This window comes from Sinocyclocheilus grahami, unplaced genomic scaffold (genome assembly GCF_001515645.1).
Source record: "Sinocyclocheilus grahami isolate Dianchi unplaced genomic scaffold, SAMN03320097.WGS_v1.1 scaffold97.1, whole genome shotgun sequence".
Classification (NCBI taxonomy): domain Eukaryota; kingdom Metazoa; phylum Chordata; class Actinopteri; order Cypriniformes; family Cyprinidae; genus Sinocyclocheilus; species Sinocyclocheilus grahami.
The window spans coordinates 518,546-532,140 of NW_015505276.1; the positions used below are offsets into that span (position 1 = coordinate 518,546).

The following is a 13,595-nucleotide window of genomic DNA, read 5'->3' on the forward strand; positions in this document are numbered from 1 at the left end:
TATATATATATATATATATATATATTCAGAATGATCAATATGCCTGAAACACACAATATAAGTATAGTATCTTTTTAAAAAAAATACAAGAATCCAATAAAAGCCTAATAAGGATGCTACTCAACAAGCTTGTCAGCTGGATCTTAGAGTGAAGTGAAATAACACTGATCCATATGATTTCTTGTCACAATCTGATCCGACTGATCCGACTTACTGCGGACAGTGAGGCTCAGCAGATGGATCCAAAATTAGGGAAACATAACCAAAGCAGAGATAATGCTCTGACAGAGTTCCTTCACGCGGACTGTTCTGGCTGCGCTAAGAGTTCTTTACATGCACTGGGCCTCTTCACATCATAATGGCCCATCCTGCTTTTTTTGTAGTAGGTCAAGTAGATGTAGATGAAGATGACAAAGATGACCACCACTACAGCACCAATAATGACTAATATTGTGGGTATGTAATTCTCTGTGTCAAAAATAAAAACAAATATATGAGTAAATCAGCAATTTAGTGAATGAAATCCAGGCAAGCAAAACTTAGGATAGATCATTATACTGCATCATGCATGCTAATCTAAATAAGTCTAGAAAAACCCATGCAAGACAACAATGACACAAGCCAGAACACTTAAATATAATAAGCCATAATGTGATCACAGTGACACTAACACTGCAAGCAGAGCATTACAAGACCAACAAACCAAGCAGCTTCTTACAAAAATGTAAATACTTTGTGAAAGACCAAACCTCTAACCGCTAAAGATGCTGTGCGGAAATCAGAAAGTGTGTAAATTGATTTAGGAAGGAAGAATGAAATTTCCATTAGTCAAAGACAAATAGGTAAAAGACAAAAAGAATCAATCACATGCATCTGTGATTTTTAACAGAGGAATTTCAAATGATGTTACATAAAATCTATCCTGACAACATACTATTAAATTGTTTTTTCATAATAAAATTATATTATTATTAATACATTATATTAAATGCATATTTAATATAACCAAAATATATATTTTGTTTAATATCAGACTAACAAATACAAAACATACAATTGTGAAACAGACACAATTTCTTTCTGCAGTATTACCGTCAGTATTACTAAACTGAAACATGGTTAATGGAAAATGACACACAAATGCATAGTTACCTTGTATGGACACTTTTACATGTCTGGTCTTCCTGCCAACAGAATTGCTTGCAGTGCAGTACAGATCCTCAGGTGTTGACTCTGTTATATTAAGTTTTTCACTATGTGTGCTATGTACTGTGTCATTTGTGCCGAGGCTCCAGCTGATTGTTGGTTTTGGGTTTCCCTCGGCTTCACAAACAAGCACCTCTGGATAGCCTCGAAATACATGCACTACGGAGGGCAGTTTGGTCTCATTGATGATTGGTTTAACTGTAGGAAGGAGCCAAAAACACACAGGTTAAGAGCTTTTGCATCTGCATACTGCATCTTACATTTCTTATGTTAATCCATATTTGTTTTTAACAAAACTACTCAAATTTAGATATTTACAGTGGGGGAAATTATTTATTTGATCCCCTGCTGATTTTGTAAGTTTGCCCACTTACAAAGAAATGAAGGGTCTGTAATTTATGGTAGGTTTATTTTAACGTATAGAGACAGAATACCAACCAAAAAATCCAGAAAAAACCCATTATATAAAGGTTATATAATAACCTCTAACCTTTATATAATGCGTTTTTATAAAAGTCTGCATCTGATCCCTATTACTACACAACTTGACACACTGGGTCACTGCTACAACCACTAAAAGTCTTCTTGATTCGGATATGTTAACATACTCTAAAAAGATTAATCATATAAGCTAACAGATCTTACGTACAATATACAGTAATGCTGAGAGGTTTTGATGAAATTGTTGGATGAGGTTGAGGTCCTTCTGCTCCCAGATCCAGCTCTGCTTCACACCTGTATTGAGCTCCATCATCAGCTCTGTCTGGATGGATCAGGAGTGTGACAGTTTCATTCACTGGAGTCTCGCTAGTGTCAGTGAAGGTGGTTTGATGCAGCAGAGTCTGTCTTTTGTACCATTTGACCGTGAGATTCTGAACAGGAGCCACATTGTGAACGTCACACTGGAGCTCATACGGCTCTCCCTCCATCATTGGTCCGCTGTGATTCACACTGATGAACACACTGTCTGGAGTCTCTGTGGAGGAAGATTTACACACTCTGAAATCTGCTGTGATGAATGATGAATGTACATTTATTAGATATTTCTGAGAATGAACAGTAAAAATATCAGTAACAGAGAAACTCACTGTAAACAGTGACTGGCAGCTCTACTGGACACTGATCCTCATCGCCTATTTTATAGTTTATGAAGCAGACTGGCTTTATGTCCCATTCTTTCAGTTCTGACACTCTCCATGTGATCAGACTCTGGTTTTTGGTCATGGGCACTGCTCCCTCACTGGCTTCCCATCCCATCCCTTTATGCAGGACTGAAGTGTTACAGTTAGCTGCAACAGAATCGCCGTATCTCACAACAACTCTCTGTGGGTTGAGCTGAAGAGGACATTCAGCTTGTGCATCTGTTAAACACATTTAAGAGTAGGCTGTGATGTACAGTATTTTAATCACTTATACTGTAATAATAAACAAAACTCATATTACTAATGGTAATATTATATTTTTTCCTCCAAACATTTCAACATATTTTCAGTTGACTTGACAAACTACACAAAATCACAATGTACTACACAATATATGTATACAAACACAGTGCCTTTAAAGTAAAGTCACTGCCTTTCAATTTTCTCTTTAATGCACTTAACATAACATGTTAATTTGCAAGGCTTGTTTTTATAAATCTGACCTTAATTTAATCCAGCTAATCTTAATGGTAAATCAATGTCTTATTTATAATAAACTTTCTATAGGGCTTTTAAAAGTAACACCTCAAAGCGCATCACAAGAATAAGATCAAATAAGAAATACAATTATACAAACAATACATTAATAAAAGTGAAATAGACAAAAATAAAATGCAAACTATCAAAAGTTTAACAAGTAAATAAAGAATAAGACAGTTACAAAATAATCACAATTACAAAATAATCAGGTAAAAGCTACCCCAAAAAATTATCTTTAAGGGAAATTGTAAAAATACTAAGGGGTTCTGCTTGCCTAATCTTGGCAGGCAAAGCATTCCAAAGTTTTGATAGATTTTGAAAATAAAAGTAAATGGAACAATCAAAAGGTCAGCTTTACACATGCTGGTGTGTAGGGGGTTAAAAGATCAGAGACAATGAGGGGCCAAACCATGCAAAACTTTATAAGTAAGAATTTTAAACTCAACCCAGAATCTGACAGGGAGTCAATGTAAAGACTCAAGACAGGAGTGATATGATCCTGTAAGGTCCACGCGATTGTCCCAACGGAGGTATCTGATGGTGGATGAAGGTTTCCTGTGTGTTCGGTCTTTTTGGCGCGCAAATTTATTTAAAAAGGGATCATATGATGCTTTTATAAAGATCATTATTTGGTGTAACAGAATATGTTGACATGCTTTAATGTAAAAAAAAAAACATTATTTTTCAAATACTGTACATTATTGTAGGTCCTCTATGCCCCGCCTCTCTCAAACACGTCGTTTTCTACAAAGTCCCTCCTTCCGACAAGCGCAGTCTGCTCTGATTGGCCAGCTGACCCAGTGCATTGTGATTGGCCGAACACCGCAAACACTCGTCGGAAATGTAACGCCCCTTACCATAATCGCAGCTTCATCTTTCAAAATAAATGTAAAGACAGTAAATAGTCATTAGTTTTACCATCAGTTCAAGCCCGAAAGGGGAACAGAGTCGCGTGACAGACACAGTGATGATGCAGTACACAAGCCGCGGTTAAGACTGCTGACTCCAATTTGATGTGACGCTCTCTCTCTCTCTCTCACACACACACACACACACACACGATGCGCAAGAATGATGAATGTACATTTATTGGATATTTCTGAGAATGAACAGTAAAAATATCAGTAACAGAGAAACTCACTGTAAACAGTGACTGGCAGCTCTACTGGACACTGATCCTCATCGCCTATTTTATAGTTTATGAAGCAGACTGGCTTTATGTCCCATTCTTTCAGTTCTGACACTCTCCATGTGATCAGACTCTGGTTTTTGGTCATGGGCACTGCTCCCTCACTGGCTTCCCATCCCATCCCTTTATGCAGGACTGAAGTGTTACAGTTAGCTGCAACAGAATCGCCGTATCTCACAACAACTCTCTGTGGGTTGAGCTGAAGAGGACATTCAGCTTGTGCATCTGTTAAACACATTTAAGAGTAGGCTGTGATGTACAGTATTTTAATCACTTATACTGTAATAATAAACAAAACTCATATTACTAATGGTAATATTATATTTTTTCCTCCAAACATTTCAACATATTTTCAGTTGACTTGACAAACTACACAAAATCACAATGTACTACACAATATATGTATACAAACACAGTGCCTTTAAAGTAAAGTCACTGCCTTTCAATTTTCTCTTTAATGCACTTAACATAACATGTTAATTTGCAAGGCTTGTTTTTATAAATCTGACCTTAATTTAATCCAGCTAATCTTAATGGTAAATCAATGTCTTATTTATAATAAACTTTCTATAGGGCTTTTAAAAGTAACACCTCAAAGCGCATCACAAGAATAAGATCAAATAAGAAATACAATTATACAAACAATACATTAATAAAAGTGAAATAGACAAAAATAAAATGCAAACTATCAAAAGTTTAACAAGTAAATAAAGAATAAGACAGTTACAAAATAATCACAATTACAAAATAATCAGGTAAAAGCTACCCCAAAAAATTATCTTTAAGGGAAATTGTAAAAATACTAAGGGGTTCTGCTTGCCTAATCTTGGCAGGCAAAGCATTCCAAAGTTTTGATAGATTTTGAAAATAAAAGTAAATGGAACAATCAAAAGGTCAGCTTTACACATGCTGGTGTGTAGGGGGTTAAAAGATCAGAGACAATGAGGGGCCAAACCATGCAAAACTTTATAAGTAAGAATTTTAAACTCAACCCAGAATCTGACAGGGAGTCAATGTAAAGACTCAAGACAGGAGTGATATGATCCTGTAAGGTCCACGCGATTGTCCCAACGGAGGTATCTGATGGTGGATGAAGGTTTCCTGTGTGTTCGGTCTTTTTGGCGCGCAAATTTATTTAAAAAGGGATCATATGATGCTTTTATAAAGATCATTATTTGGTGTAACAGAATATGTTGACATGCTTTAATGTAAAAAAAAAAACATTATTTTTCAAATATAAGTTAAATTATAATCTGATTTATAAATTATAATCTTTTATTATCTAATCTGACATTTTATTATGACCTCGCATTTGAGTTGGAATGCTAATTATCATTGATCATTTATAGGATAATTTATCTAGACATCTGATTATTCCTTAATATTATTGTACTCGTTCATTCGGGTGCTCATGTCGCTCAAAGATATCGCTTCAGTCATTAGCGTATCTTACAGACACATTCTCGTCCGTCTTGGTTATTAGACAGAGGTAATTGACTAATACTTTAGACGGCCGCTCCTATGCTTGCTCATTCGGAAAAGTACTTTTATTTAGCAGCCATAGATTTGAACACACTTGAATAAAGCAACATTATTTCTAGTCAGAGGTCACGATCACTACTATAGATATAAGCTGACCAACATTACTTTCCCTGATAGTAGCTTTGGTACCCAGGTAGCCAGCGCAATCGGGCCAATTGCGGCTGAGTGTCGGCTCACTCAGCTGTGTTCTGGCAGCGGTGAGCCAGCTCTGGCCCACTGGTTGCCAGATTTGGCTAGGCTTTGGATGTGCAAATCTGGCCCGATTTGCACTGAGACAGCACATTTAGCCACATTCGACCCGATTACGGACCATAAGGGCTGGTCTGATTTTGGCTAAGATATGGACATGCAGACTCGGACCAGTTTAGGTTGAGTGCTGGGGGTGGGTCTCCATTTACAATGTGGTAAATAGTATGTAGCAGTGACACTTAAACTTAAACATAATATCTTATGTTATTTCTTAGAGTATTGTTTATTTTAATTCCTATTAATATTTTTTTTCCTTGTATCCAACTACGTTTACATGGACATCAGTAATCTAATTATTTACCTTATTCTAAATAAGCCAATATTATGATTATGGTGTTTACATGAGTTGCTTTTAGAATATTCCTTTCATGTTCCCGTTTTACATTTAATAGTACATAGTTCGATTAATGGCACACGTCATTATGTCCCCACTGTGACGCCATCCGACGTCCCCTCCGGAATTTCACGTATAAACATATAGTTCATCTTCGTGATGATGCCATGTACAGTTTTGGGTGTTTCATTTTTAATTTTATGAAAGTTTCAAGTGCAGATAATTATTTGTACGTGCATACAGACGACGGCGGGTGTTGAAGCTCTTTTATTTGCCGTCAAATGGTTGAGCATTGCCGTGTGTGTATCCTGTCGCAAAATGCGGCAAAAAGTCCTACACGATGGTAATAATGTGATTAAGGTGTTTACATGTCTATACTGCACTTCAATAATGTGACTAAAATAGGAATACTCCACTTATGACCTCGCATTTGAGTTGGAATGCTAATTATCATTGATCATTTATAGGATAATTTATCTAGACATCTGATTATTCCTTAATATTATTGTACTCGTTCATTCGGGTGCTCATGTCGCTCAAAGATATCGCTTCAGTCATTAGCGTATCTTACAGACACATTCTCGTCCGTCTTGGTTATTAGACAGAGGTAATTGACTAATACTTTAGACGGCCGCTCCTATGCTTGCTCATTCGGAAAAGTACTTTTATTTAGCAGCCATAGATTTGAACACACTTGAATAAAGCAACATTATTTCTAGTCAGAGGTCACGATCACTACTATAGATATAAGCTGACCAACATTACTTTCCCTGATAGTAGCTTTGGTACCCAGGTAGCCAGCGCAATCGGGCCAATTGCGGCTGAGTGTCGGCTCACTCAGCTGTGTTCTGGCAGCGGTGAGCCAGCTCTGGCCCACTGGTTGCCAGATTTGGCTAGGCTTTGGATGTGCAAATCTGGCCCGATTTGCACTGAGACAGCACATTTAGCCACATTCGACCCGATTACGGACCATAAGGGCTGGTCTGATTTTGGCTAAGATATGGACATGCAGACTCGGACCAGTTTAGGTTGAGTGCTGGGGGTGGGTCTCCATTTACAATGTGGTAAATAGTATGTAGCAGTGACACTTAAACTTAAACATAATATCTTATGTTATTTCTTAGAGTATTGTTTATTTTAATTCCTATTAATATTTTTTTTCCTTGTATCCAACTACGTTTACATGGACATCAGTAATCTAATTATTTACCTTATTCTAAATAAGCCAATATTATGATTATGGTGTTTACATGAGTTGCTTTTAGAATATTCCTTTCATGTTCCCGTTTTACATTTAATAGTACATAGTTCGATTAATGGCACACGTCATTATGTCCCCACTGTGACGCCATCCGACGTCCCCTCCGGAATTTCACGTATAAACATATAGTTCATCTTCGTGATGATGCCATGTACAGTTTTGGGTGTTTCATTTTTAATTTTATGAAAGTTTCAAGTGCAGATAATTATTTGTACGTGCATACAGACGACGGCGGGTGTTGAAGCTCTTTTATTTGCCGTCAAATGGTTGAGCATTGCCGTGTGTGTATCCTGTCGCAAAATGCGGCAAAAAGTCCTACACGATGGTAATAATGTGATTAAGGTGTTTACATGTCTATACTGTACTTCAATAATGTGACTAAAATAGGAATACTCCACATGTCTTAATTCGATTTCTGTTTACAATGATTATGACTTTAGCCGGATTAAGGTAATCAAAAATCTGTTTACATGGTAGATTCTTAATCAGAGTATTGTCTTAATTGTATTAAAATCGGAGTATTGTTGTCCATGTAAACGTACTGATTCTCTTTTTTATTTAATTACATTTGGAAATTAATGATTTAATTCATATAATGAAACAGCTTAAAGTGGTTATGGGAACTTTTAATTTTTTTTGCTATACGAGTTTCAAGACATGCGCACTAGCTTTGACATCTAATGACAAAACCTGATGGGCTTTTCGTGCTGCTAATTGCCAGAAGACAAGAAGAACTTGCTACCCTGGTGAGTAAACGTGATAATCTAACATATAATATCATTTTAATAAACCGTTCTACACATATAATATCAAAGTAATGTTTAGCACATATGGATGTTATGGGGTAATTCATGGGGTCGGTGGGGATGCCATGAAAAGAAATGGTGTAAGGGCCAAACCCTTAATCTTTGTAAAGGTGACATATTTAGTTGACATGCATAAGTACATGTAGACTTAACAAGGACACTGTAAAATATGTATTTTATTTTAGTTGGAAGTAGATGCCATCTTAAGGATACCAGACTCGGGCCAGTACCGGCTAAGTGTTTCAATTCTTGTCAGTCTGATTGTGGCCCAATGCTGGCAGTTTTGGCAGCCGGACTCGAGCCAGTGTATTTGGGTCAATTCTGGGGTGTCATTCATCCCATGCCGACTCTGGCAACCGCAGCCGGGCCGAGTTATTTAATCCGGCCTGCCGGATCTGGGCCATTATCGGGCCAAACCGTTTTGGCTACCTGGGTTGTGTTGCATTTCAGGGCAAAACAAAAAAACATCGTCGACCAACAATATAAAATGCGGGAAACTATTAATTGGTTATTCTACAATTAATTGTATTACAAATTATACTATGACTGGAAATACTGTGTAAATTGATAAACTGTTCGGCGTAATGACGTTTAATGTCTTCGACAGCGCCTGTAGTCCCATTTAGCAACTTGTTAGCAACCGTCTTTTTAAAGAAACGTAACAGTTTAAAAAAGTGGGGTATAACTGGTGTGTTTTATGTTGTTGAATAAAACGTGAAAGTACCATGAGCCTGTGTGAAACACGGAACTTATTTTAGGGATTTAACCAAAATCCCATTCAAAAAACCCATTGACAATGGAACCGGAAGGGCTAAAATGCTAACTCGCTTCCGGGTTTTTGCCTACAAAGTGACATCACAGGCTGTGTTCGAAATACCATACTATAATACTACTCTTACTATTTCTGCAGTATCCAGTATGTATGCTGTGCATAGTATGCACATTTTCTGTATGCATGTAATACCCGGATTACCTACTATATTCGCCAGAATCTGCTAAATATAACTCAAGTACACTGAAATGAGTACAGAAGCTGTTCAGAATGGCATACTACCATACTATATTGCAGTATGCTGTGTGTATACTGTGAATAGTATGTGAATTTTCTGTATGCATGGAATGCCTGGATTACCTGCTACATTGGCTGAAATTTGATGTATGCATCTGGAGACGCTGCATGGGATACTGTTTCCCAGAACGCAATGCGCTCCATGTGACATTTCATCTTCAAACGCGTGAGTGAACTGGAGGTGGGGAATAGTAATTATAAATGTAACACTTGTATTTGTACGCATATACATATACATGTAAACTACAAACTATCGCTGTGTATCTAAAAACAGTATCGTGAGTTGGACATAAATTGTACTTTAATTTCTACAGCACGTTTCTGATCATCAAATGACGTCACCTTTATCTTTATAGCGCTTTATGCAGTACAGATTCTTTCAAATATATTAAATAATAATAATATTGCAGCAATATAATTTATAAATAAAATGTATAAATAAAAATATTTCAATTATGCAAACAGAATTCAATTCCACTATCAAGCAGCTCTAAAAAGAAATGGGAGTGTATTACTCTAAGGACAAATAGACCAATTTGTTGGCAGAGGCTATTTACATTAACTCCGCCCACCAGTGCCTGGCTGTGATTAACAGCACTGCAAAATACACTTGCATTTCTGAAGTATCAGTGGCGCAGCGAGTAAAACGTGAGCTGTTTGCTTTTGATGCAGTCGAACCGAGTTCGATCCTGGCTTTTGTCAAACTCATGCTTCTCCTTTTCCCATCACACACCAGATCAGAAAGAAATTTATTTTCAATAAAAATTAAGTAAATATTTGAAAAGTGGAAATAAAATGCCTCAATAATACAGTGCTGTGTATGCTTTAAGTAGGTTTTTGTCCCAATAAAGTGGCATTCATCTAATACAATATATATAAATACTACAGTATTGAATTATAAATATCTGCCACCTAACTACTATTTACACTGCTGTTGCTAAAGAAAATGCTGCTATAAACAGAATTGATCATTATTTGCACTTAGTGTAACTAGAATAGATCGCTTTTTAAAATATCGCCACTTAGTGTAACTACCAAAAATATAAACAAAAACACCTCAGTGTTGATTTAGTTCTGTCCAATATGTAAAGTTAATCAATTATGAAATGAGTTCAATTGGGCAATATAGCATCGTTGACTAGTATGAAGCCTTATTAACAAGCCTTTGTAAATAAGAACAGTTAGCTCATTTGTTTCTAAGGTAACAACCTTGACAGCTGTGCTGAATTCATGTTCAGTGTTTGTCATGTGATAGCACTTAAGCATACTACTCTGAAACATTTATTGCTTATTGTATACTGTTTCACACACTATTCTTTAAAAAAATAGTAGGCAGTATGCACTGTGTACTGGGCAGTAAGCAGTAAGCAGGTATGCCATTTCGAACACAGCAATAGTTACACCACTCTATAATAGACAATCCGGGGACTTTTGGTATACTCTTTTCAACATACTATGCTTTGGGACACACTTATTCTAATCTCACATACTATTTAGTATTTAGGATGGATAGTATGAACATTGAAACCAAGTACGCAAAGTTCGGACTTGCGTCCTCGGTAGTTCCGACTTAGCAAGTTTGACTCGGAAGTGCAAACTCCTGAGTTCAGGAGGACACAAGTCCAGTAATTCTACAAATGGAAGAGCAAAGTACTTGATAATGTCAGTCAGCTCGCCTTGGCTACTCCGGTTATATTCACTGTATATATACAATACGAAGAAATATGATATGAAACACCACTGCCTCTTTTTGTTTTCTTTTAAACATAAATAGCCGCAAAAAAATGTAGTTCGGGGAACGTACATTAAAGTGAAACAAAATATATCAAACAGCATTGCCTCTTTTCTGTTTCATTTAAAATATTATTAGCCACAAAAATGTGGTTCATGCAACACGTACATGCATTACAATAAAACGAAATGATATCAAACACCACTGCCTTTTCATTTTCTTCAAAATATAAAAGAAAATCCTTTTTGTTTTCATTTTAAAAATATAAAACATATTAATATGTGGTTTAGGTAATATGTGCACATATAGGCTACTCTGATTATCTTCACAGAACGTGTAATAAAAATGAAATATGACAAGCACAACTCTGCCTTTTTTGTTAAATGTTTTAATGAACAATAATAGCCATTATAAAAGTATAACTATAAAGTATAAGAGACATGTGTAATAGGACATAAGACAAAAGCTAACAATTCAGTCAAATGTATGCAACAAGTCCGTGCTGTATTACGTTTAATAAATAAATAATTTATGAAACATAACTTTGTGCTCAGCCAAAACGATATGACCTGGAAGAAATAATAGATTCATGAGACCAAAGATTGGCTGTTAGATTTACCCAAAATTAATTATATCTCATGTTTAACCACTACAGAGACATCAGAGCCAGCGGCAAATGTCAGAAGGACTAGCCGAGGTGAGGCTGTTCTCGGCGGATACATGAGCACTGAGCAACCGGTGATTGCGTGGAACTCACGTCAACGAAATCGGCGACACAGACGACAATTTAATTTTGTGGTGCTTCTAATTAAGTGATAAAAAGCAGTTGCAAATGTTGCACAAAATAAATATCACCACTACTCATTTGCACCAATAAAACGTGCAACCCTTTGTTTTAGTAGCAAATTATATGTAATGTCTAATTGTCATTAATATTTAACGGGGTCATATGATGCGATTTCATGTTTTCCTTTCTCTCTGGAGTGTTACAAGCTCTTGGTGCATAAAGAAGATCTGTAAATTTGCAAAGACTAAAGTCTCAAATCCAAAGAGATATTCTTTATAAAAGTTAAGAGTTAACCACGCCTACCTAAAACGGCTCGTTCTAACACGCCCCCACATATCTACATCACTATGTGGGAAGATTTGCATAACGCCGCCCAAATGTTCACACAAAGAAAGAAGGCGTAACTTTTATTCTTACTGTAGTTTCCAGAGATCTCTGCAAAAAGTCTCACAATTTATTTCCAGAACATGATGCATGATGGGATACATTAAGCCTCGAATAGCGCTCTGGAGTGGATTTAGTGTGCGTTAAGGGCACTGTACTCTAGCGTTTTTAAGACCTGGGACAGTCTTGCGCACTTACTTCCTGTCGCGCGCACACGCTCTCAAGTGGCCAAGACCGCAAGTGTGGGTATTTGGACAAGGCATGTGAATTGGAACAGTACTTGGGCAATGACTGATGACGTTTCACAAGTCCACAAGAACACAAGTACAGACAAGGGCCCTGTCAGTGTTCGAACTATACCGTGTACTTTGGGGGAGCCCACTTGGTTTTTTTTTTATAGGAGGGGTTCGTGCGCGTGCCTCAAAAGAGGGCTTACAATGACTTACAAAGATACAAGTGTATGCATTACTTGCTTTATGCAAGCACTATATAGGATAAATCACTATACAGGATTTACCCTATTATACTTTATCGACACGAATTGATAGGTGAAACAACAAATAGTCTATAAACAAAGCATCAGGCTGTCTTTGAGTTCACATGAACAACGGTTAAAGTTACTCGTCGTCAGGCTACAGAAGAATACCATAATTCCTCCGTTCAATTAGGCCTAAGACATCGAGAGTCACGCAGACCTATAACAACCCAGCCACAACACATAACTGCGAATAACATGCCTTACCTTAACACAGAATCGACCACAGAGTCCAATGTTTATATTTTTCTACGAATCTTTGAGTTAACATGTACTAAACATGAGAGGAATTTGCACCGCAGCACCCCCACACCTTGATGCTCATGACAAGAATAGCATGTACAGTTATCTTTATTGAAGTGAATTGGGTTTAAATCAGGAATTAGGTTTAAATGATGACGAAAGGTTTTTTAAAATATATTTTTATCATATATTTATATGATAAAATAAATATTCACATTGTCAATACCTTTATTTGACCCTCTAACTCTAACACTTTCTATTCTATTATAATTCTACTTTATCTATATTTATCCTTTTCATTTTTTTGTTCTTTGTTTTAAAAAAAAACAACAACAACAAAAAACAAACACTAGCTTTCTATTTTTTCTATTCTATCTACTTGTTTTTCTTTGTGTGTGTATTGTGTGTGTGTGTATTGTGTGTGTGTGTGTGTGTGTGTGTGTGTGTATATATACAGTATATATATATATATATATATGTATGTATATATACACACACCTTGCTACGTGTACTGCATTAGGCTAACCGAGACTTGTCATTTGCACTTATATATTGTTGCTCTTTTGTTAGTTTTGA

General features: G+C 36.4%; 1 protein-coding gene across 3 annotated transcripts in view; it reads right to left on the minus strand.

The window, feature by feature from the left end:
* The window catches only part of LOC107587930 (hemicentin-1-like), a 42,829-nt gene that overhangs the window by 19,079 nt on the left and 10,155 nt on the right, over positions 1 to 13,595 (minus strand). Inside the window, exons 2-5 of one of the 3 annotated variants that reach the window (XM_016275896.1) lie at positions 4,100 to 4,302; positions 2,295 to 2,367; positions 1,856 to 2,182; positions 1,153 to 1,404 (exon numbers count right to left, since the gene is read on the minus strand). In XM_016275896.1, the coding sequence (XP_016131382.1) occupies positions 1,153 to 1,404; positions 1,856 to 2,182; positions 2,295 to 2,367; positions 4,100 to 4,302 (855 nt within the window). Of the gene's footprint in view, positions 1 to 1,152; positions 1,405 to 1,855; positions 2,183 to 2,294; positions 2,368 to 4,029; positions 4,303 to 13,595 lie in introns of all 3 variants that reach the window. The other 2 variants (XM_016275894.1, XM_016275895.1) reach the window with 2 other exon arrangements.